General features: G+C 38.5%; 1 protein-coding gene across 2 annotated transcripts; it reads left to right on the top strand.

Moving 5' to 3' along the window:
• Nucleotides 1-638: 638 nt before the first annotated feature.
• TENT4B (terminal nucleotidyltransferase 4B) lies at nucleotides 639-25,914 on the top strand. 2 transcript variants are annotated; one of them, XM_035336375.1, is made up of 12 exons: nucleotides 639-706; nucleotides 4,683-4,806; nucleotides 9,694-9,740; nucleotides 12,256-12,376; nucleotides 13,390-13,497; nucleotides 16,080-16,208; nucleotides 17,532-17,745; nucleotides 18,625-18,751; nucleotides 18,856-18,959; nucleotides 20,803-20,990; nucleotides 21,598-21,762; nucleotides 23,023-25,914. In XM_035336375.1, exons 1-12 carry the CDS (start codon nucleotides 654-656, stop codon nucleotides 23,200-23,202), a joined length of 1,560 nt encoding a protein of 519 aa, XP_035192266.1. In that variant the 5' UTR covers nucleotides 639-653; the 3' UTR covers nucleotides 23,203-25,914. The 2 variants fall into 2 exon arrangements, with proteins under 2 accessions (XP_035192266.1, XP_035192267.1); XM_035336376.1 differs by lacking the exon at nucleotides 639-706 and adding an exon at nucleotides 4,303-4,451.
• Nucleotides 25,915-26,188: the final 274 nt, after the last annotated feature.

Raw genomic sequence — 26,188 nt, 5'->3', positions numbered from 1 at the left:
CGTGGGAAGCTTCAGACCAAAATTGTTCTCCTCCTGTGCAATTCTGGTTTTCCTAGCTGGAGCAGAGGGATGGATGCAGTTAGGGCTCTTAGAACTGATGCTTTCAAGAAGTTAAAGGTTCCTCCTTCCCCAAATACTGAAATGCCATGTTACTTCTCTCTGTTGCATTACATTCTTTTGTTGTTGTTGTTTTTCCTTCAGAGAAGACTTAAAATGGCAGGGGAGACTAAACACTGTCAGATAGGAATTATTCAGCCAAAGAAAATTCAGATACAAAAGACTTATTCAGTGCTACAGGAGAACATTGTAAATATCCCATCCAAGTGTGGGTATAAAATCAATAAACTCTGAAATCAGAAGTGATTCATCTTAAAACATAGAGTTTGGGGAGACAAAAGTTGTCTGTGTTCATTGCTTGCTGCCCTCAGTCCACAGAGGTTCTCAATAATTTAAGTTTTCATCACTCTGAAAATAGGGCTTCCTTCAGAAAATCCTGTAGAATAAACTGTAGTACATGAGCATCATACCCCCTTTTTTTTTTACGTGTAGTAAATATCCACTGTTTTAAATTATCTTCGGTGATGTTGTTGCAGCTAGCTTTTCCAGTGCAGAGGTATAGATGTGCCAGCGGCAGAAGGAATTCTCTGGGACAGATGAGCAGAATTTTTAACTCGGTTGTTTTGAACAGTTGGGGCAGAAGCTACAGGTAACACCCCTACTAGAGAAATTAGAACATGCATGCCTGCATAATTTCTCTTGTGAAATGAAAAGTGAAGAAGAGCCAAAGGAGAGTAGAATTATAATGCAATTCTGGAATGACAAAAGCAGGAAACTTTTCAATTAAAACTTATTTCTCTGCTTAGCGTAACACTGCGTGTTGGCACACGATGGCAACACTTAGCTGCTATTCCGGTATTAATAATAACAAAAAATCAGAATGATCTTTATCTTGCTGGCGGCTCTGCTTCGCGTGGCTGCTGTCTGCTGCACAGCTGCCCAGAGCAGGACGAAGGCCCAGGCTAGGTGTGAACTTGGGGCAGCCACTGGCAAGGCTTGCAAATGGCTTGTGTCTGGCTGGCTCCCTCCAAGCTGTCGAAACCTATAAGCACAGTGGGCCAGTCATTCAGTCTGCATCAAGATCCCCGTGCACAGAAACAATAACTTTAGCATCTCCAGCAATGTTTTTGTGAAGCAGTGCGACTGCCAGTGTCACCCCTGGTTCCAGCTCGGGACTTGTAGTAGTGGGTTGTGCTGCTTTGTACCTCAGGCAACTGAAGTGTGCAGTCAAACCGATGTGTTCATCACGTGTCTTCTCTGTGCCATGCATTTGAAACAGAAATAATGCTTTGTTTGTATGTGACTGTTTTTAATCAATTGGCAAGCACGCGGAAGGATTTGTCCTCCAGAATATTGTCATCTTGGACACATAAACTAGTTGGAGAATCCCGAGTTGCACTTTTAGAGCCCACTGCGAAAGAAAGTAAGGTGTGATCAGATTGAGAAGGAAACCTAACATCCTGTGTTCCAGGTTATTGCATTTGTACAAAAGCTGCAGCTTTCCACCTAAACAGCGTGAGTCTAGCAGTCTCTGTGCTGCTCACAGTGTGATTTGGTGATGTTACAATGAGAAGTTCTTCTTGTGATTACAGCTTTTTGACCAGCATTCATTTTTTTAATGTCGCATCATTATCTCTGTCAGGTAAACGTAACAAATGCTATAATCCACTGTATTTAGTGGCATCTGTTTTCTGTTACTTCAGTTCTGTTTGGTCTGTAGAACTCAAATGAACTCAGCTTCCAAGGTTTTAAAATGGGATAAGATGCGGCTAGTACTTGGTTTTAAAACAGAGAGAAAGTGTAAGATATTTTTTCCAAAAGGTTAAGATTTCCTGAAATACAGGACTAAGATGCCCTGGTTTATCGCTATTTACTGTAATAAATAAAGTAAATTAATGTTCCCATGTGTCGCAAGGAACTCTTCATGCATCCCAAGTAGGTCTTGGGTGTCAGTAGCTTCGATACAACTATAAAGCCAAATAAAATATCCCTGCATAGTGTAACCAGGTTTATTACAGTGTAATTTCTTTCTAAAAACAAGCCTCCTTTTAAGGACTTTTATCTTAAATAACTAATGAATGTAGTGGCATTAAATAATAAAATACTGTTATGATGCCACAAATAACTTCTCAGTCTCTTTGATCTTCATTTCAGCTAAAGATATAAAATTCCACTAGAGACTCCAGTAAACAGCCTCCATTAATCCAAACAAATTGTTTTGAAGAGCAGTGACTATAATAGATGTTGATTAAGACAGTGAATAACCTTGAGTTTTAATTTTCAATACAAGTTGAGTTAACTCCGCGTTAATTGGAGTCACGCTACTAAGTCGTGTTGTACTGCTCTGAAATGTGCATGTTGCCGCTTCTGTTTGCCGTGGCTTTAATTAATCATTCTCTTACTTCTTGGCAGCAGTTTTTGCTGGGCAGGGAAGCGCAGTTCCAGGCGTCGATGTAAGCCCTGACCGCTCCTGCTGGCCACCTGTGATCCTGCGCGGCACAGGTGGCCCCGTCCGGGCAGCGTGGGTGCCTGGGGGCACCGAGATACGGCTCGTCTGCTGGGGGCTTCCTCTGGTAGTCTTAAAGCCGGTCTGTCAGTGAGAAAGTTCACATTTCATTTTTTTCTGTACCTGCATTGTGTAGTACCAGTCGGCGTGCATGGGATGCAAGTCTCTGTGTGTTTGCATACTGCTTCATTTCTTGTCTTCGCCGTTAAGATGTCCGTGACTCCTGAAGAATAAGACCGGTCCCAGTTAGAGAAGCAGACCTTGTGCTGACAGCACACCAGTATTTTATGTGCTCCCGAGGAATGCACCGACTGATACAGTGATCTCAATTCAAAGTGTCGGATAGCTGAGTGAATACAGAGAGCACTGAGAATGGCAGCGTCTCCATGGCTTGGCCTGTTGTTTGCTTTAGGGACCTAATCCTGGTTGTGTGGTTTCCCCAGGCCCCCTCGCAGGCTGGGGACCGGTGACCACCAGGAGGGCTCTGGGCTGCGCGAATACGTCCCCGGAGCTGTCCCTCGGCGTCATCCCAACAGGGCTCCCGCCATCAAATACCCTGACAGCGGGCTGTGCGTGCTTAATCTTGTTAAAAACACTGCTCTGGGCCAAATCGTGCACGCTGTGGGTGCAACCAGGCTGCTCCAGCCAGTCCAGGCTCGAAGGCTCCCTCGGCAGGCGCCAGAGGAGAAGCTGCTCCCAGAGCAGGTTTCAAGCAGCTGTATTGCTTCTCCCTCTGGGTCTCCCCACGGAGGAACTCCTTCAGAGGAGCTCTTCTCTTTGCATTAGCTGCAGAGAGCCTGTGGTGTTTGCCAGCTCAAGCTAACAGACTGTTAGCACTGTTGCCCTGCGGGTGTTGGGGGGAGATTCCCGTAAATGCCCGGTGGAAGTGACGCAGGTATTTTATTCCTCGGTCTCTTGGGGAAAGACACTGCTGGTGCTGTGACACATGATGCCGAAGGATGCAAGGCAGATGGATGGGGTGGGTTCTGTCCTTACTCGGGCTCTGTTAAATACAACTTTGATGTTTTAATCTGTCCTTCTGACACCTGTGTACAACGTGCAGTTATTAACCTGTGATTTAGGTAGATGTGTACACGGCGGGGAGGCGCTAGATTCCCCATCTTATCTAAGGACGCGCTCTTAATGAACTGCTCCCTTGATGGTCCCTCGGAGCTTTAAGGAGAGATGTGTTTGCTCTTGGTACCAGGAAACAATCCATTTAAAAAACAAAAAACTACCTGTAACTATAATGATCATTGCAGGAAGCAAATGAAATGAATTTAGCTACTCAGTGCCAGAGTTCCTCTGTGTTTTACTGGAATTAAAGGGTTGTTTGTCTGTTTTCTTTAATACATTGTTAGTCAGGACGATGATATGTTTATGATATTATGGAAGCCTAGAAATTCGTGGCACTGTATGAAGACATTGTTATTTCAGCTCTGCTCATAGGCAATCTGAATGTAACTTACTGCACGTGCGTCTCACAGCGGGGCTGGGAGCTCCCATCTGCCAGAGGCAGTGGTTAGCTGCCTCTCAGGCACTTGCTCCTCCGAGCCACCACTGCTGCTGACCTGCTTGTTCTGAGGAGGGAATGCGTGCTTAGTTGGTGTCTTGTCTAAACATAAAGGAGGCAGTTTTCCTAGCTCTAGTACTGGCACAATTACTGCAAACTTTTTTTGAAAGCTCGGTGCTGGATCCAGACTGATGCCTGAAACGACCCTGCTGGTGCCAAGGGGCAGGCTGCAAAGCGTTGGCTGAAAACCTCCTGGTTAAGCTGTTGAGCAGTGTGTACTTTGAGCTCGCAGCTGCTTTCTTAGCTGAAGACTGAAGCGTTTCTGTTTAACGGTGACTTAAAAATACACAGCGTGACTTCTAACGTGAATTGAAGGTACTTGGGTTTAGATTTGCTTCCGTACTTTCAGCAAATGCAGTACAATATTGATGTATGATGCAAGTGCCTATGGGGAGACTAAACCTTACGAAGTAGTGCGGATCTCATTTTTTTAATTGCATGGTACTCATAAACCGAACTTAAAAGTTAGGTTTGATTAGAGTAGTTGCAATTTCATTCTTCTGTGTGTTTTTTTTCCTGACTTTCTGATCTTTTTTTTCCTTTCAGTCTCCATGAGGAGATCATTGACTTTTATAAGTATATGTCTCCCAGACATGAAGAAGAGAGAATGCGGATGGAAGTGGTGAACAGGATAGAAAACGTTATAAAGGAGCTCTGGCCTAATGCAGATGTGAGTAGGATACTATTCTATTTATTGACATATAAAAGCAACATGATGTGCCTGTTTAGCTTGTAAAGTACTGAATAATGAAAACACTGTTTATTCTTTTGAAAAATAAAAAAGGCTTTCTAGTCAAATGAGAGAGAGGTGATGTTTATTTGTAGAATAATACAGGTCAACGTTTTATATCACACATAAGAACAGAAAGAACAAAGAGGAGCTAAACCTGCTGTATCAAAGAAAGGGCATAAGGTATGGCAATGTTTAGCTTCATTAATATTCATTAAGGTTAATGGAAACATATCAGGCATGCATGCATATGAAAAGCGATGTTAAAAATAAATCTTCTGAAACTCGCAGCTTGACTGAGAAAGTCTGTAGCAGGGCTTCTGGTCCAAAGACGTGCAGTCTTGAATAGGTCTGTACGCTGGAATGCCAGCAATGCCATGCTATCTAGACTGCTGTTTTTAATAGGCAGGGAAACTAAACTGAAATATCTTACAAATGTAAAGAAACCAGGTTTCTGTATGGGAAGAAACAAGCTTGTAGATCTCTTTGCTGTCTATTGAGCTTTAAATCTCTAATGCCTCTTCCCACTGAAGGTAGATTTTTGCCAGGACTTTGTACAGTCAAAACAAGATTTTCTCCTCTGCACAGCTATGCTTCTGTGTGTGTAGGGGGGGTTGCTTGTTAGTTCTGTTTGTTTTCAATAAAGAGTGGATTAAAGGGAAGCTAGAGAAGTTTCTTTTACATCTCAAGATGTTCTTTATGCGGACAATGTTGGATTTTTAGCATAACTGACTCTAGTTTAATTACATCCCTCTACTAACATGGTGTTCGTTTCCAGAATGCAGATTTGTAGCCTCAGTCATTTATCTACAGATAAATATAGATAACAGTAGCTGAAAATAAGGACTTGTTAACCAGAATAGCAAACCAAATTCAGACAGCAGAATCTTTATTATAAGGAATGCTCTTTGATCTGCCACAGTAAAAGGTAATGTTACGACGTGAGTGATTTAACCCACTGTTCCTTTCAGGTCTTCTTAACCTGTTTTTTGGAAAATGTTTTTAGAATTTGGCAGAATGACTGATGGAATTCTGTATGAGCTATATATGTGTGTGTGTGTGAAATACACTCATGGTTCATGTGACAGACAACATGTTAGTGATGTCAAATATGGAAGGAGCACGTTGCTCAATCACAGTTTTTGTCACAGAATTACAGAGGATTGGTATAGTCATTATTGCACATTTGGTAATTTTCTCTTTGAGGAAAACCACTAATTTTTCCAAGGGAACTGTATCTGACATCAGCATATCTCCCAGGTATTATATAGCTCTCCTGTAACCAAGAGAACCAGTGCTGTAGGCGCTGCTGAAGAGCAGGAGTAGCAGGGTGCCAGTGTGACAAGAAGTAGCGTAGGAAACTGTGCTGGCGTTGAACAGTTCCAACCATGATAGACCTTGCCAAAGCCTTGTAGTAGTGGATTTCACCCCCCAAAATTTGCTTCAGCCTAGGTGCCACTATTTCCAGACAAGTTTGTATGCTGCAGGCTTACTAGCGTAATGGGGCGAGTGCGTTTATTACCATGGGATCTTTCCTTGTTACTGCTGGCATTTTGAATAGTACACAAGAATTTACTGCTTCCCAAGGTACTCTAAGCATTTGTAGGACAGGCTTAACCTGTAAAAGCTAGCGAGGTATTCTATATTTAAAAACAAAACCAAAAAAAGAAGTATAACCTGAGAAAATAGTTATCTAACCTACTGATACTGTTTTTCGAAGCCCATAATCTTTTTAGGAATGGGAAGCATGCCAGCTTATAACCTGGCAGTTACCGTAATGTCGTTTTTCTAACACTTTACAGACCTGCTTGGGAACTAACTGCTGAGCTCCACTGTCTTCAGCTTTGATGGTCTTTTGGATTTTTTTTAGCCTTTTGAGTTAATCACTAACCTTTTGAAAATCTGTATTGGTTTAGCTACTTGGAAGATTTAAGTTTTGAGTACATGCTTTGAGAAGGTGGAGTGGTGTCTGGTCCAATGTCCTCAGCTTCGGCTGTAGTGTAAAGTGATAAGTTAATGTTTAAGCTGTTCATTTTGACTGATAGATGCAGCAAATCCAGCTAAAATAAACTTTTAAGTTAAACATACACATTTTGTTTGTAGTTTTTCACTAAACCGCTTTAGGAAGACACTGTAAAAATCAGATACCAAGAAAAGTAAAATTGGGCTTCACAAATCTAACTGTAAAAAGAGAGTGTAGAATGTGTGCATACACATATATATTTTTTTTCCTGTTCCACTTAGGAAAAGGCTGAAAAAAACAGATGGGGGGGGGTGTAAAACTAGGTGTCCTAAGCTGTTACTTTATTTATAGAAATTAGCAATTGTGTCATTTGCTCTCTTACTCAAGGGAATGTGCTTAGAAGGAAACATTCCTAGTAAGTGAGAACTGTTCTTGGCATCAGCAATGCTCTGACCATAAGAAAGGCTTTAATTACACTGAAACTGAGCATCCCAAAACATTAAATTAAGGCATTCTGAGACAAAGCTTTTTTGACCAGCTGAATATGAAAAACTGAGCATTGAACAAATACTGACTTAGACGATGGAGTTTAGGATACGTTTGTCGTAATGTCTTCAACTTTGTGTCTGAGTAGTCTGTGGCCTTGGAGATGTTATTCTGCATACCTCATGCACTTCAGTTGTGAAAACACTCTGATCAGCAACAGAACTGGAAAGAGGAACCCTGTTTATTTTGATGGCCTTCAGAAAATTCAGTGTTTGAACTTAACAGCATAGCAGAAAGAGGAGTTTTAATTGGCTATGGATAGATTTTTTGTTTTGATGGGGGGGAATTTTGGTAGCAAGGACTTCACAAGCTTTTGTGAGTTTCCAAGTTCTGCACAGTGAGGACATTTTTGGACACAGCATCTGTAAAGCTCCTTCAGGAACTTCGGAATTTAACATGAACAAGTTTGCAGAAGTGTAGGATAAACACTAACAATAACATACAGCAGTAAGAGTCCGTTACAGTCCTCTGAAATGTTATGGATGCAAATACTTACCTCTGTCCACAGAGAAAAAAAAAAAATAATAATCCATGTTGGCACTCCACAAAAACTAGCGTTTATGTCTCTCATGACATAATAGTATCCTGCTTTTGGGATGCTTTAAACATGAAAATGGCTACGCAGCTACTGTGGGTTAGATTCTAATTTGATAATAAATCAACATTTTTAAATTTCTGTTCTCATGTCCCCACTTTACCCTTTCAGTCTCTACCAATTTGATGAGAAAGGGATGGAAGTGTGGGTGTGGGTGTCTTTTATAACAGTTCAGTGTTTCTCATACTCCAAATTATTGTACAATAGCAGATGTTCTCTCATTCCTTTCAGTAAAGGTCATATATGTTGTATCAGTAAGTTTATGAATACTTTCAGGATTGTTTATTCAATAAAGGCTTTCTTTGCTGTTCAGTTGAAGACACTATTTTGTTTGATAATGTGAAAGTATATTTAGACTTCTGAACCCATCACTGTTTGTTTTATTGTGCAAAAGTACTTCTCAGACTTTTCTGGTGTCAGAATAAATCCTGGTTTGACTGGACCCAAACTGTATGACAGAGGATGCTTTTTTTATTATCCTGTGTTAAGAAAAAAATATTTTTATTACATCCCTAGCTTTGTCATGCCTTTATGCTTTTGTCAAGATCTAGTAAAATATTGATACTAGTGCAGTAACATCTCTTGCAGTCTTTTCTAGTGTGAAGAGCTATGAACTTTGAATATAAATTTACTGCAAGTGTGTGCTTTTTGTTGGAGGTGGAGGTGAGAAGGGTTAAAGTGTGAAGTAACGTAAAATAATCAGCAGGAAGCACTCATACTGCTTCTTAGTCTCTTAAACTATCAAGGCACTTATTTACAGAACATCATTTTTTTCCCATCTCCCCTTTTCTCTTATCCCAAAGGGGAAAAACAAAAAGTGGGTCACTTGACATACAGATAGTGGAAATCAAGCTAGTTTGTGAGACTCATTAGAGCAGAATACATAACTCTGTTAGGTGGCTCCAGGAAACACATCAGAAGACAGCCTGGTTGAAAATTAGTCCAAATGTGTAGGTACCTTTCCTTTGAAGTCTCACCAGTCCCCCTTTGAGACTCAGCATACGAGTCTGACCTCCCAGTGAGGCTTGGCTATGTTAATGAGAATGTGGTTCTGGACAGCTTACAAAAGATACCTGGCCGTTTAAACCTCTGGTGCTAGGAAAAATCCAGCAAAGTGAACTAAATCTGGGTGATACGAAAATGCCTGAAACCATTTTCTTGTTGTTGAAGCAGAAATACCGGAGTTGTGCTACCTGCTCTATAAGTCAGATTTTTTTATTTTATTTTTTTTTTAAGTATGCAGAGCAGTGGAAATATATTAAACCTAAATTTGAAAATGTGTTTAAAAACGAAAGGGTATACTTTAAGATACAAAAGCAAGAAAACAAACAGAACTAATACTGGTTTTGGTTTTGTTGTTCTGTCAGTTTTGTTGTTCTGTTTTTTGTTTGTTTAGTTTTTTAAATCTTCTGGTTTATGGTTTCTGCCAAGTTTTTATGCTGAAAAGTTCTGGCATTACAAAGAAGATTTTGTAGGAGAAAAGTCGAGGTTGTTAACACTATTATCTGTACTTATGTGGGTGATAATAATGAAGATTAACTGTTTATATGACACTGAAGATGTAAATGCTGTGACGAGTCCCGTTCATAACGCGCCTGTTAGCAATACCAAAATCTACCAGTGGAGGGTTGCCATAGCCATCCCTTACAAGCAACTTAATAGAATTTGTTTGTCTTCTGAAGTCTGAAGATTTGTTTTCATATATATTGTTCTTGTGTTTCAGGTGCAGATATTTGGAAGTTTTAAAACTGGTTTATATTTACCTACGAGGTTAGTAATTTTACAGTGTAAATTCCATACAAGTAAAAAGATACCTTCGGGAATCTGTACCCTTGTAGTGATTTACCTCATCTCCTAACACCTGTTACTTGTGTGTATACTTGCTGAATTAAGACAGGGTTAAGCTATTAATAATCTGCAAAATGGACAGAAACGCAATAATCGGAACTGCTGACAGTAATATGTGTCTATATAGATTTTACAAGGATCAGAAAATGATAAGAATTGTCAAAAAAGAAAAAGGCTTATTTTGTGATTTGGCTTCGTTAAGTGACTGAACCAAAATAAGAGGTTACTCTTAAAAAGGAAAGCTGGATTTCATCATCTCCACAGTTAAATCAAAATATGTAATGTTACCTTGTTAATGTTAGCATTGAAGATAAAAGATGTTTTAATTTGTCGTATTTTGTGAAATCCGTACAATAGTCAATCTCTACCTTTTCAAAATCTAGTCCTAGTTGTCACTAAAAAAGATAAAAAAAAAAAACTTAGTGCCCATTTGTGTCCTCTGTATAGAAATGGAAATATTTTTGACAAAATAGAAATAGAACAAAAGGCTTAAATGGCTGCAGGGGATAAACACGTTTACATAGCGTAAGTCTGAGGTTAACACTTGAAGTCAGTTCTGTAAATATTCCGAAATATTCTTTAGGAACGTGAGGAATTAATATCTACTACTGACTGCAAGTGATACCTGAGTGGTTTCGTCTCCTAATGAAAAGAAAGTATCTGTCAGATCAAGAGAGATAGATACTGCGTGGATTGTTTTCGTCTAAGGAGTTGCAGGAAAGCTGAGCTACTCATTTTTTATTTGGAAGATGAGAAGTGAGGTCTACAAATATACGTTGTTTTCACATTTAGCTTTGTTCTTGGCCTTTTTTTGTAGATTATAGAAGGGTTTGATTGAACTCATATGCTGGTAGTTCAAGAGAGAGATTTCTGTCCATGAGTGACAGCTATAGTTCTTTACTGTATTTACTTTGTTGAAGCTGATGGAATAACAAAAAAGCTTACTCTTTTCTGTTTGATTTCATGTACTACTTTTCCTACGTATAAGTTTCAGCTGAGTTTTTGGTGGAGAACAAATGCGGATATTCTGAAAACAGTACGGGCCTACAGAAAAATGTTCCTGTGGCAGTACTTTCTCAGAACTTCAAAATAACCAACATCCACGTGTTGGTATCAGTGTTGCCTTCCAACAGAGCTCCCCTTTGCCACAGCTTTTCCCCACTCATCAGTGAGTCAATAGTTAATCTAGATTTCAGGTTCTTAGATTCAGAAAGACCTGCAGGGTGTTTTTAATTCTGTTCCTCTATGTTAGAGTTTGTCTGATATTCTTTTACTTAAGCTGATACCGAAGATTTGCATACATGCTTGTTCAGCTGCTGGATCCCTGTGTTATCTTGCAGGTAACACGTATACTCGAGGTGATGAGAGAGCTGCCTTTTCTGTCGTGGTGTGCATCAGAAAAATGTCTCCCACTGCTAAGCGTCAGCACCAGGAGTCGGTTTAACACTCATTTAGTTTAGGTAAATTAGAAGAGAAGTGTTCAGCACCATTTCCTGCTCTCCAAGCAGGTTTTAAACATAGTTTTCTGAAACTCACTGAACGCTGCCCGTCCTTGTCAGCTAAATGGTATGCAGCTGAACTGGTGCTGAACTTGCCTGTTGCTGACATGAGTTGTTGGCAGGAGATGTTTTGTCTAAGGCAGATGTAGTTCCTTTGAACATTCTGAGATTGTTAAAGCATCATTATTTGTGAATGAGCAGACCTGTAAAAACTATGCAGGAAGGAAAAAAAAGCATTCCTAAATTAGTTGGTGTTTTCTGTTATGTCAGTAATATTTCCCTGTTACTGCAGTGGCTGGCTGGTGTAGCTGTAGGGTTGGTTGGACACTCGCCCTCTTTATGCTCCCAGCCAAGCAGGGGAGATTGAGGAAAGAAGTGGAGGAGCAAAGAGGAGTTAAGTTTTCAGTTCCCTCTATATGAATATCAGTGTGCATAGGGTGAAGCACAGAGGGACAGAGGCACTTCTTCGAGAAGCTGAGTTAATGAGTGGGGTTAATTAGAAGATTTGATGTTAACAGCTTGTTGCTTCCTGAAGTCAAAGTTGCTGTGTTTTTCTCACTCCTTCCCTGCTCCCCATCAGCTGCTTCCCACTCTGACGCTCTGATCACCCAGAAAACCCCCTTCAAGTTATGAAGAGGCAGGAAATTACCCCCAGAATGCTTTTGTTTTTTTTGGGGGGGGGAGGTAAGTGGGTGTTGGGTTTCTGCCAGGCAAGCCAATGGATTGGTATGTGTATCTGTCCTTGGTAATCTGAAATGTTCTGTATCTCCCCAAGTTTAAGGGCTTATCCCCACCCCTTTCCTAAGACAAAACAAGAATAAATTTCTTGGTTAAGCTGTCATTCCATAAACTTTCTTCTAGTTATGTGCAGATAGTCTGTCCTTTTGGTGTATTGGCCTTTTAATTTGAATGTATCTCTTGTTTTCTTTCTGTTTCAGTGATATTGATTTAGTTGTGTTTGGAAAATGGGAGACATTACCTCTTTGGACACTGGAAGAAGCTCTTAGAAAGCACAATGTAGCAGATGAAAACTCAGTAAAGGTTTTAGATAAAGCAACTGTAAGTTTGGGGAAGGAGGGCATTTCCTTGTTCTAAGCTAAATTTTCAGTCAAAGAAAGATCTTTCTTAAAAGGATGAATTATCGTAAGAGCAGAATATATATATATAGAGAGAGAGAGATTCAAAACAGAACTTCTTTGTCATGCAGGTGTTTTTGCTGACAAAATAATTGATACCATCCCAACAGAAGCATTTCTTCTGCTGGGGAATATTTTTGGATTTTACAAACAGCACGTGCTTGCTTTCAAGTGTAGATATGCTAGTCATGGGGGTGAATTAATGTCGTCAGATTTGGAATTTCTGGTGAGTTAGTACATAAGTAAATGCTATATATTTATTGCAAGCAAGCAAACACAATACATTTTCGTATATAAGTAATAAGTATGGGCATATATGAACATTTAGGGGTGTTTCTTGTGCAGGATAGGATTAATTCCATTATAACGTCCTACCTTTTGCTTATTATAAAACTATGTTAAGAGTGTTAGGGTTTAAACAGGTGTCTAACTGATGGCTATTATTAGTAAAAGAGAGAATTTGGAAGCCACACAGATGGAGATATATTAGAGTGCTCTCAGGACCTTGTGCTTCTTATTTAAAGATAATTTTGATGAGGAATCTGTGTTTTTTCTTAAGAGTATGTCTGTTACAATTTATCTTTATTTCTTAAGCATTTGTCTCCCTCTGGTGTTTGTTTTTCCCAATAGAACTATGCTTCTGCACCAGAAATTGACTAAAAACAATGCAAAATAAATAACTGGAAGCTGAAGTGTTAAGTTCAGTTAAAACAGAAGAGCAAATTGGAAATAGCATACATGAGTTTAAAAATAAAATCAACATCTATTTGAACAGATTGGCAAGGAGAGTGAGTTCATAACTAGATAGAAGTCTTCCTCTTCTCTTTATCTACTTCCTCTGCAAATTCATAAAATATTTCAGTTTTACAGAAATCATTAATGAAACCAAATGTGTCTTGGGAGTCTGCGTTGACTTAATCTGTCTTTCTTTTGCAGGTACCTATTATTAAACTGACAGATTCCTTCACTGAAGTAAAAGTTGATATCAGCTTTAATGTACAGAATGGGGTTAAAGCAGCCCAGCTCATCAAAGATTTTATCAAGGTTAGGCAACACTATGATAGAGCTATAGAGCTGAATATATGATGAGTTAATTTGATTCTGTTTGACTTTGACTGCATCCTTACTACAGATACACTTTCACTCTGTTATTTTTTGCTGTTACTATCGTATGAAGTTCCTGGGTTTCTGCTATGTTGTCCTAGAAGGCATGTAGATTGCAAAACGTACAAAGAAAGTATGCGTGGAGAAGTCATAATGATCCAGTGACCAAGGAAAACACACTAATACTGCCTTTCAATGTTCTCTTCTAGCTGTGGCTCCTTGAACACAAATCAGTGTCGCTCTGCATTCGTGCAGCAAGGGGGAATAATCTTGTTCTAGACTGGATATCTATTGTTCCAGCGTACAAATGCCAATTAAATAGAAAGTTAGGTTTAACAAGTTACTGTTCAGGAGTTCACTAACAGCTATCTTGTAGGTGCCATTACCAATATTTTTGTTTAATACATAGGATGTATTAAAGTATCTTTATACTCATTTACTTTTCTTCCTCTACTCAGTGCATTATACACTCATGGTAAATGCCTTACAATAGAAAAAATTACATGGATTTTCATGCTGTGTGTAGAGATATGAAGTGCATTTAGTGCATCATTTTGGTGATTTGGTATCGCTTTTCTATTGCTGAGTGTTTTATTTTGTGTTTGGTTTATTTTTTTAAACAAATTAACAGACAGCAGGAAAGTATTTCAACAGTTAGGCAAATAAAAGTTCTGCAGAAAACTCAATAAATCTGAGTAAAGCAAGCACTTTAAATCATCAGGATTATAAGTCACGTTCATCTGCCTTGATAATGTCGTGGTCACAAGACACCTACCTGGAATTTGATAGTCACTTTCAGTTTTTACATCTTGTGTGTTGTCACGTTGCCTTGTGATGGACAGGTAATCTGTATTTGTTTTTTCTGCCACAACACAGAGGGTGGTGGCATTTCTGTTATTCACTGCAAGTTTATTTGTAGTTAAGTCCATCAAGCCCTGCATACTTGCCCAATCACCTCCACAGGTAGCTGAAGGGAGGCTGTAGCGAGGTGGGGGTTGGTCTGTTCTCCCACGTGCCTGGTGACAGGACGAGGGGGAATGGATTAAAGTTGCGCCAGGGGAGGTTTAGGTTGGATATTAGGAAGAACTTCTTTACTGAACGGGTTGTTAGGCACTGGAATAGGGTGCCCAGGAAGTGGTGGAGTCACCATCCCTGGAGGTCTTTCAAAGACATTTAGATGTAGAGCTTAGGGATATGGTTTAATGGAGGACTTGTTAGCATTAGGTCAGAGGTTGGACTCGGTGATCTTGGAGGTCTCTTCCAACCTAGATGATTCCGTGATTTTCTGTACCTACATACTTCTTAGCTTCAATGTAGGAAGTAGTCTTCTCTTCAGCCTAAAGGCGTTTGTTTTTCTGGTGCATAAAAAAAAAAAAAAAGAGAGAAGTGCTGCTGTGCTCCCGTTGCCCAGGTTATTTGTACCCCTCTGGAGAGGCTGCTTTGGCTTTGCGTCAGGGTGCAGTGGGAGTGGGCTGCACACCTGGGGAGGGACGGGGTGCCCCCCTGGGCAGGATCCCTGCCAGCCAAGGGTGCAGCCCGCTGGTGCCTGAAGAGCAGAGCAGGTCTGGTGACAGCACTCGGGCAGCTCACAGTCCAGCCAAGCCCGGGGTGAAGAGGTGGAGGCTCAGGAAACCAAGGCAGCAGGTAGGGGCAGCATCAGTAAGGGGCTGGGTAGGGTGCAGCAGTGGCTCTTGCAGACACCAAGGGGAACCACTGGGATTAAAAGCAGCTCTTGAGCAAAGCAGGGGACCCCAGCAAGGCTTCTCACAAGGTGTTTTCTCCTGCAGCTGTATTCCTGGCAGCCCAAGTCAAGGCCACACAACTGGCCTTGGACACAGCCAGCTGTGCCTGGTGTGGCGGGGGAGAGGTTGCTCGCAGCAGGTAGCATGGACCCTGATCCACATCTCTTCTCTGACACTATGGGCCTTCTCAGCTCCGTGACAGTAAGAGGAGAGATGGTGTTGAGCCCTTTTTACCCCTCCCCTGTGAGGAGGGTGTACAGAGTGCAGGTGTAGCCCCAGCCTCCACTGCTGTCCAACAGGTCCAGGTTCTCCCCACGTGCAGCATACTCACCCCTCGGGGAATCTGTGCAGACAAACCTCTTGAAGGGCTGTTACATACTGTAGGCATCTCAAGTACTCGCGGGACGGAAGTCTCAGTTCATTTTGGAATATCACCTTGGATGTAGCAGGCAGTTTCTGTTACAGACTTGATTATCTCCACAGATATTTCTTTATTTTCTTTCTCATTTGTATTACAAAAGCAAGTGTGTTCACATACTCAAATGAAGTCGCACTGATTTTGTGAGGTAATAGTTTTTTTTCCATTGTTAATGACTCTAACCAGAGTTGGAGAGGTAAAATAACTGTCTTGATCACAGGCAGAGCACTCAGCTTCTGCTGTTATTAAAAACAAGAAGTCAGAATTCTGCCTAGCTTTGAGACTTACAACAACTGGCTTCGAGTTGCTTTTAGCATTGATTGTATGTATGCAGTCCTAACGCCTTTGTTCTTCTTTTTCAGAAATACCCTGTATTACCCTACCTAGTCTTAGTATTGAAACAGTTCCTGTTGCAGAGGGACCTTAATGAAGTATTCACAGGTGGAATTGGTTCTTACAGTCTTTTTTTAATGGCTGTCAGTTTCCTTCAGGTAAGTTGAATGAAATCTATTGCTCTTGGTGCAAAAGGACTCTATGTTAAGGAATTTAGTTCTTAAGCTTAATAACTTAACCTCTCCTGTTTGTGGCTTTGCACACCCTTTTCACTTAAAAATAGAGGCATCCCACTCGCCTTCTACTCTTCCTTCCATACTGGTACTACCAGTATTAGAAGAGGTGTTTGGAACATCTGTTGGTGTATTAATACCAGGCATGTTTGTCGTTCATGGTGAAATAACTTGTCTATTGTGTAATTTCTCTGGAACAAGCTGCATAGGTTAGTGTTAGATGCAGCTGTCCTTTATAACACTTGTTTTCCAAGTCATGTATCCTGTGTGCGCTTTAGTGAGTGCAGCATAATTTTGTTTGCTTGTTTTAGGTTTTTAAGCTGGTACGAAATAAAACATTTTACATCTTTCTATTAAATATATGAGAACAAAATACGTAAGCTAAAAATACGTTGTTGTGTCTGGGGGAGAAAAATGCTGCAGAAACAAGACGTAGTCAAGTTCTGACTTGACCGACCTCATTTTTATTCTTGTACTAAACTTTATCTTATAACTGTGTGTGTATGTGTACATTTGTACTTTTCCAGCTTGTAGTTACTTTAAAGCTGAGCCTTGAACTGGAGATCAGTGTTTGCTCAGTGCTATTTTCAATTGACTCCTGAGCAGCAAAAGAAATGAAGGCAACAGGCATATCTTTGTGAAAGAAACCAGAATCTCTCCCAGGCTTAATTTTGTCTAACTGTGACTAGTGGCATCTCCATTCACAAAAAACAATCTGATACCCAGTCAAGATTTGTATCAGTTAGAAAACTAGTTCATAATCTCTCAGACTGCATAATTAACAGTAGAGGGAATCATTTATACAGCTTTGTACGTTGAAATCTTGTATTTGTATTCCAAACACAGGTTTTTGAAGTACAGACTGATTCTGGAATACTCGCCTGTGCTTTTTTACACAAACTATGCTGTTGGCACTGGAAGTTCACTTACTGAACTGAAAGTTCAAATACAAAATATTTATATATTAAAAACATTTTTAAAATTCAAATATAAAAGCGGTGATACTTGCCAGGCTTATTGTTAAGAGGTAATGAGTTTATAAAAGTTTTGACTGCATCTTGTTTGAAAGATGCAGAACTGCTTTATTAAGAATAGTTACTACATTTAGATATGTTTGCTTTATTATGTATTATTTATTATTATATTAGGCATGCTTGCTTTGAAATAGAAAATGATATAAAGGTAAACAAAAGAGAACCTACAGGCACTTGAAATCTTAAGGATTTTTTTTTTCTCTCTTCTTAATAGCTGCATCCCAGAGAAGATGCCTGCATGCCCAATGCCAACTATGGTGTTCTTTTAATAGAGTTCTTTGAATTATATGGACGTCACTTCAATTATCTGAAGACTGGAATCCGAATAAAGGATGGTGGCTCTTACGTTGCCAAGGATGAAGTGCAAAAAAGTATGCTGGATGGCTATAGACCATCAATGCTGTATATTGAAGATCCGTTACAGCCAGGTATCCTCGTAAACCAAAAAGTCGATAAGTTTTGCTGTATCAACTAAGAAAACAGTTAAGGGAACGCTTCATTCAAAGGGGTTAAACCAAAGAATAGTGCAGTGACCATGAAAAATCAAACAAACATCTAATTTATGTCTGTGAACACAAGATACATTCCAAATACCATGGTTATTTTCTTTTAAGATATTGCTAGCAAAAATTACAGTGTTACCCAAGAGCATGCCTATATTACAGTCAGGAGGTGGGGTAGAAGGAGGCGTGCCAAACAGCCTTGCTGTCCTCTAGAGTGGTGATGACGACAAGGCTGCAGCAGCACAAGCCTGAGTATGGGCTAGATATACGGGTATATACATCTGCTCCCTTCCAGCCTTGTGCCTGCCAGCACCACAGTTGTACCTTGTACTGTATGTATGTGCTTATGTCCACCCTCCTCTTTGATTCTATAGTCACGTAAACACACAGTGATTTCCTTCTGTAGCCTTACTCTTCTGTTAAGGTTGATTGTTGACATGGATAGCTGGATCCTGAAATGGTGAATCAAGTGCTGCTCTTAGGAAAGAGTTAACATACTTCCAACGTAAAAAATGTCACCAGGGATAGCATTTGTAATACGTGCAGTAAATGGTTAATATTTTTCTTCACGTATTGAATTTTTACACGCAGAATTTCCTTTTTGGACTTCCATATATGTAAATATCTATCAGTTTTCTAAGCTCTCTCATCTAGGCTTCCCTAATACTCTTGTATTCTAAAGGAAGTTACTGTAGTGAGATGGGACTTAAGGACAATTCTTAAACCAATGTAACTGTCCCATGTCTGAAAGGAGATTAAATATTTGAAACTGAAACCGTTATTATTTATATTTTTTATTTTAAGGTAATGATGTTGGGAGGAGTTCATATGGTGCCATGCAAGTGAAACAGGCCTTTGATTATGCCTATGTTGTTTTGAGCCATGCAGTTTCCCCAATAGCTAAATATTATCCCAACAACGAAACTGAAAGGTAAATTTTTTGAGTCTAAATCTCAGACGTTAATTGCTTGTATTTTGGGTACCTAAAATTAATCGTGTGGGGTATTTCTCTTTTTTTCTTTTCCTGGTTTACAGTATATTAGGTAGAATAATTAGAGTAACACAAGAAGTGGCCACATACAGAGACTGGATATCAAAACAGTGGGGAATGCAAAGTAGGACCGAGTCTTCATGTAATGGTAAGATTTGTCAAAGCTTGGCTGGTGGTGGGAAACTTCCTGCATATTTTGATTATGTAAATTTTTTGCTGCTTTTGCTCCATGTGTATGCACCTTAATATGAATTTACTTGATTAGTGAAGAGGTGATGAACTTTCTTTTGTTTTCACCCAGAAAAATTAGTTTAGGACAAGAATAGAAAGGCTATCCCACAACATCTTTGTTCTGCTGATGTATTTGTTCAGCATAGAGTCTGTACAGTGTGTAAAGTTACAGTCTGTTTAGCATGCTGGCTTGCAAAGGAAGCTTTTGAAAAACTTCAAATTTAAATTACATGTGTTGTTACTATTGCACTTCCTTTGCCCTTAAAATGTGGACAAGGTTTTAGAAAGGATCGCTAGAGATGCTAGTTTAAATCTAAATCCTTGCCTTGTGTTGGTATTTTATTTCTTTTTAAAGTATTTGAAGTCTGTCTGTCTACAGAAGGAGTATTTAAGCCAGGACTGACCATGTAAGTGGAATAAGTCTTAAAACAAGAGAAATACTAAAATACCAATCACAATTTATATTACTGACAAATGGAAATACACAAAATATACCCAGAGAGCTTGCTGGAAACATCCTTTAAAATCATCTTTATTTTCATTGCCCATCTTCTGACCCCACCCGCAAGTTGCCACCCTGTTTTGGTGTAGGTGTATCTGCTGGCTGGAAATTTTCAAAATAACATTAATTTTAATACTCTACAATTCATTTTAGAATGTTAGGCATTAGAAGTCTTCCCCTGTTAGATACCAATCAGAGAAGATGACAGATGTACCCCATCTTCAGGCTAGGTTGGGTTTCTGTTTATTTGCTTTTAAAGCTTTTGTTAGTGATTTCCCCCCGCTGTCCCTGTAAATACAATGTGTTTGTGGCCATTTTTGTTTTATCAATCTGTAGACTTCTGTGGCACTGCTGTACCACTTGGCAATGGCAGTTAACCACCATTCATTATCTATTGTGACATATATGTTAAATTGTATATAAATAAAGCAAGTGGTGTGATAAACATATATTACATAAATCTATCAGAAAGTCAATTTAATACAAGTTGACAAAAAAAAAAAAAAAAAAAAACTTTTTCTGCAGGTACTAGTTACTAGGAAAGAAGCAGAAGTGACTCCAAGGTGCCTTATGTGAGACAAAGCAGTCGGTTTAAAAATAAAAATCCTAAGTTAGGAGGGTAATGATGGCATTACAGTGCTCATCTTGCAGGTTTAGTTTAGATTTAAGTTCTGATTCTTCTTATTCATTAAGACAGAAGTTAGTGAGATAGAAGTCTTCTATATCTCACGTTTTCAGTTTAGGGTATCGTACAAACATACAATGAGGATTTAATTTAGAGTTCTTATTACCCTAGCAACTCCAGTAGAAGACAACTGTGACTTGCAGAATTTGGGGCTCATAGGAACTGTATTTAAACCTGGATCTTTGAGAGCTGTTTAAGCACGTCATAAACCAATCTTACTTAAACAGCACATCTGAGCTCCATTACTACTTTCTTCCGTGCCTCATTTCTAACTTCCATCTTGGACTGTGTGTAATGCTTGATGGTTTTCGTAGTGTAGAATCATGGGTCTTGTCAGGAAACCACCAAGGCCTCTGCACAGAATTTGCTTGCTACACCCAGTACACACAAACACGTGTACAAATGTGCTTGTAGGTAATGGAACTGGGTATGTGCACAGGTGTCTGTCCATGTCCCGCGGGGTGTAATGGATACATAGTACCTGAATGGGTGTGTATACTGGGAGGGAAGAAACAGAGCAACATAAATTTTGTCAGTTAATGTGAGGTGATGCTTCTGTTTCATTTTTAATAGGTAATGGAGTAACCTTGATAGTAGATAATCAGCAGCTGGACAAATGCAACAATAATCTTGCTGAAGAGAATGAAGCACTGGGAAAACCTAGAAATAAAACTTCAGAAACCCTTAGTAAACATTCTTCAAATTCTTCATCAGGTCCCTTATCATCGTCATCATCTACACTGTCCAGTTCTAGTGATGTAGTAAGTACTGGAGGTTGTCTGCATTTTGCTTTTTCCAATTTATTTGTTTTCTTTACTTATATTGCTGCAAAAAGCTCAGAATCCTAGTTAATTATTTCATCCAGAATCCTAACTTGCATAAGATGTTACGTCTTATGCAATTTCTACACATGTAAATTGCAGTGTGTTTTTTAACACACTGTAGGAAAGTGAATGTAGGAAAGTGAATATAGTAGACGTAAAGCTTCATAGCCCTCTTTTCTCTGGGAAAACTGTATTTCAAAAAAAAAAAAGACTGGTAGTCCTAAACCATATGCTTAAAAAGTAATACCAAATGCCTTATTTAAAAAAAAAAACAACAACAGCAACAAAAAAAAACTTGAATGGGAATTCTGTTTTTAAAAAGCTAATAAAAGATAAAGCCCCAAATCATAATCACTTACCAATACATTTTTAAATCAATTTGTTGACTCAGTAAGAATTCTGGATTGCAAGTGTTAATATTTAATAAACACCTTTCAAGTTTTGCCCATTGCTAGCTTTAATTTTAGGGGAAAACTCACTCACTTTATAGAAAGACTCACTTATTCTTAAGAAAAATTCACTAATACTTTAAATTTTCCTGAAGGATTCTGATGGAACACCTTGCAAAACCTCTAAACAATTGAGTTGTCGTCAGTCTACAACAAACAGAGTGGGGTCACAAGAAGTATCACTGGAATCCTCCCAGTCAAGTGGGAAAACACAAAATAGCCAAACAGCCAATACATCCAGCAACACGAACAAATCTCAGGTTTGTGAAACGTTTAAAAGCAACAACTGTGTAGGTTATTGGAATATTACACATGCCCTCCTTGGAAGGATAGTTTGTTCTGGAAATAAAACAGCGTGTTTTTTCTCTTCCTCTTTGCCCTCCTAGAAAACTTTGAGCACTGAGTGTATCTAAAAATTATCTCGTTCTCTGTTCAGATTTGAGAGGTGAATTTATAATGGTGCTTTTCCTAGCCTTAAACAGCCTAAATTGGAGTAACTTCGTTTGGGGAAATCTAGATTTGCCAGTACACACTTGTGTTGTGCAAGTTCCCTTTATGCAAAAATCATGTTGGTCTAGTCTTAACTGCTGAATTTGAGATCTAATGAGATTTGCATGCACTTTAACAAACAACAAAAATGTACGTTTAAACTATGACTGGCTGTTGATCCTTGTTGAAATATCTATTAAGGGAGATGGAGACGCTTGCTGACATGAAATTCCCTCTAATTTCCCCTTAAATTCAAATGTCTTTATGATGAGACCTACCAGAGTTTATATACTAGAGGGTTTCTCGTGTTGAGAATACTTCTGTGACAACTCAGTGATCTGGAAATGCTATATGCCTCCATATACAATATACCTCTGGAGAGATGCAGTTTACATTTTTACACCTTCTCAGAATTTATTTTTCATTCATTAAAAAAGTCCTAGTCTGGAATCTTCTGGAGTAATATTCCTGAAAAGTAATTCTGAAGACTTGCTGGTTCCTGTTTGCTGGTGATCTCTAGCTAGTAACAAGGAAGTTTAAAAAACAAAGCCTTGGATATATACTACTAAATTGTGTTGCTGGAATGTGAATGTGCACAGTCTGAGATAACGTGCCATCTGCAAAAAGCCGTGATATAAAATGAGTCTTGGTCTTAAAAGATTGTTGTCTTAATTGGGCAGGGAAGATAGATTCAAGCCATCTTCATCTCTTCTTGGATTATGGACTTCTGTTTCTGCAAACCACTTTTTTGATGGCTGTGCAGTGGATGAGAGAAGTTCTATCATTTTCAGAACTCCAAGTGCTATATACTCTTCACTCTCTTCATTTGCATGGCTTCGGGTCTAGAGATGAGCATTTTTTTGCAGCCAACAAAATGAAAAATATGTGGTTCTGTGCTGCTGCCTAAGCAATGGCCTAGCGGCTTTTGCCACGTCAGGTTGTGAGTTACATCCTTGTTATCTGGAAATGGGGTTGTGTAATTGCCACACTTTCTTCTTACACTGACTTATCGGGCTCTCTTTATTTTGCAGCATGGATCTGCACGGTTATTTCGCTCTTCTAACAAAGGCTTCCAAGGTCCAGCAAACTCAAGCCACGGTACCTCAGTTACAAACAAACAACATCAAGGCAGCAAATCACACCATCAGTACTTCCATGGCAAAAAGAGGAAACACAAGAGGGATGCGGCCCTTTCAGACCTTTGTAGATAGTTGCCTATTTTATGACTGTTCTTCTGTGTGCAATGATCTCATGCTACAGGATAGTTTGATAGTGACTCCTTGGATCTCTTCCGGAGCTTCAGACTGTTCAGACATTGATTAGCAACTGCATTTTTTTTTCCCAGCTCGCCACGGAACGGATCATGAAGATTGATCACTGAAAAAAAAAAAAAAAGAAAAAAAAAGAAAAAAAAAAAGAAAAAAAAGGAAAAAAAAAAAGAAAAAAAAATTAAAAAGAGAAAATAAAAATAAAAAAAAGGAAAAAGGCTGCTCATTTGATAAGTCATATGCTACAACAGGGTCATTAGGATATAAAAGCTTGAATGTAAAATAAATGTATTTCCCATCAGCTCATGCTGACCTGTAGGGGTAGTACTCAGTGTGTCTAGGGGGTGGTAACAAACAAATAAAAATAGGAAAAAAGGCAAAAAATTGTATTTTGAGGGAAACCCAGCCTTTAAAGGTGAAAGTAATTTGTGCATGATTTTTTTTATTATTTTTGCATATACTTACCATTTTATTGTGTATATATAGATGACCATATAGGAAAACTGACATTTGTAATAGTGGATTTGTTAATACTTTTTACATAACATTACTGTTTAAATTGTAAACATAAATTTTTCTCAGGATTAGTTTGGAAAATAATCTGAATTGTCATCTTAACATCCATATAAAGAGACATTACTAGTTATATTGCTCAGAATTTCTTTTCTTGGCATTTAAAAGATTTAATAGAGCATTTGATCTGCAAAAGCTGTTCCTCTGAAAGAAAGGTTTATAGTGGCAAATGAAATTTTTCATTTGTATAAAGCGTAGATGTACTTCGTGTAGACACTGAGCTTGTCATCTCGGAGAAGTAACCTTCACCTTGTTTTCTAGAGTGCCATCATTTCAGGCAATGGGGTTTTATAGTTGCACCTTCCTTCTCTTCCTTGCCTTAGTGGTCCCCCCCTCTTTTTCTTTTTTCTTTTTTTTTCCACTTTGGGGGGGGTTGTTTGGTTGGTGTTGATGATTCTTTTTCTCCCCCCTCCTCCTCCCCAGTTTAAAAAACAAAACCAAAACAACTCAGTTTGTTATAGATGTTTGCATTCCTGGGCTGCTTAAATCCCATGCCTCTTTGTTTGTGCCTTCCCTCCCATTTTCAGGTCTGTTTTTTTTCTTTTATATTTCTGCTAACTCCTGTAGGAGATAACTGTTGAAGCTTTAAGTAAATTTTACAATTAAAGTATTTTTTCTCACTCCCCTCTAAGGCATTTTTATATTTACACTTAATAATTAAAAACAAAACAAAAAACCTTCAAATAATGAAATATATTTTATATTGCCTTAAAGACCCAAACCTTTCATATCTCATAGTATTTCTTCGTTGATCTAGTTATCACTTCATTTAAACTCCGCATTTGTCTGGTTTTTGTCACATTTTAAGCCTAGGCTGCAGTAAGCTTGATGCCATGAATGCGAATCAAACGTGTAACTACAGGCATAGTTTGGAAAAGGGGTTGGGACACTTCACTGGTAAAATGTTAAGTGGCATTTACTTTCACATATTTCTTTAAAGAGGAAAGTCTCTACTTAGCATATGTGGCTGTATTTAATGCAGCTGTTCTGGAGATTATGCTTTTATAAAAAGTGCTATTAGCTTTTAGAAACTTTTTTTTATATACATTTGCAGAATTCTACAGACCAACCTGACCTTTACTGGGCACTAATGAGTGCAATGATTTTTAAAGTAAAATAATGCTAAACTAAGACCAGAACTGATGTTATCACTTAAATTAATAAACATTTTCAATGTGTTAAAGTGTTTTACTTCAAAAAGGAAAATATATATGTATATTCCAAAAATGTTGAAAGTCATAACAGTTACTCAAACACTAAGCTTAAGTGATGTTAATTTGACAATATTTTTTAAAATTTTTAGATTCATATTTTAATTTGAGATAATTTTATCAACACGATGTTGAGCTTTTGTTCATAGAAACTAGTAAAAGTTATACCACATTATGCATAATCACAGTATTTATTTTGTTTTAGATTATTGTGAATGTGTAGACTTAAGTTCACCGCTTAGGGAACAATTATTTATAAATTATATTAATCCAGTATTGTTAGCTGCTATTAGCAAAACTGTTCCAAAACTTAATACTTGCAAAGATCTGTATCGCATTTACCACACTGAAGTGTTTTTAAAAGAATCACCCTCATTGTTGAAAGCAAATGTACTCTTAGGGTGCAGATATTAGTGTTCCAATAAGCATGTGATAATTTTAAGGTGGTGGTAGCGGGAAGATAATCTTGATTCCATTGGGAATCTTAGGTTTGCCTCAATTTATGGTTTTCATAAATTTAATGGAAAATAGCTTTTCCTGGACTGCTCAAGTTTCTTTTTGGTAAACAGTATCTTTCTAAAAGAAGAAAAAAAAAAAAGCATGAAGGAAGAATTGAGGTATTTTACATTGCCTCAAATGACCAGCATTGTATTCATAAAATACTGTATATCTTGCAAATCTTTATTTAAACAGAACAGTTGAACTGTTCGTTTTTCAATCTGAAGTAAAATACTTTCAAGACCTTTTAGTTTGCCTGCTCATTTGTCTTGTACATTTCATCTCTGTATTTGACTCAAGTCTAATTCCTTTTTGAGTTTCAATACTTTTGTGAAGATTTTGTGAATATATGAAAAATAAATGTTTAATCTAACTACTGTAGTTATCACCATTCTTGACACCCTGTTTTTCCCTTTGCAGTACTGGAAGGAACAGAATGAACAGAACAGTGAGACCGCTTTGTAACTTTTGTAGTATCTGGGTGCTTCTCGCTGGGTGCCTCTACCTTCTGTTCAAGTAGGGCTGGTCTGTGGAGCTGAAGCAGAACCTGTGTTTCTGAGAATGAGAGAAGTAATATATATGTATATTTTTAAGTATTATTTTTCTCTAGCTTTCCTCTGCGATATACATAGGAAACTTGTGCAGAG

Source organism: Oxyura jamaicensis, chromosome 11 (genome assembly GCF_011077185.1).
Source record: "Oxyura jamaicensis isolate SHBP4307 breed ruddy duck chromosome 11, BPBGC_Ojam_1.0, whole genome shotgun sequence".
NCBI lineage: Eukaryota > Metazoa > Chordata > Aves > Anseriformes > Anatidae > Oxyura > Oxyura jamaicensis.
The sequence above is the reverse complement of the archived record's forward strand: the minus strand, read 5'-3'. Positions and strand labels throughout refer to the sequence as shown.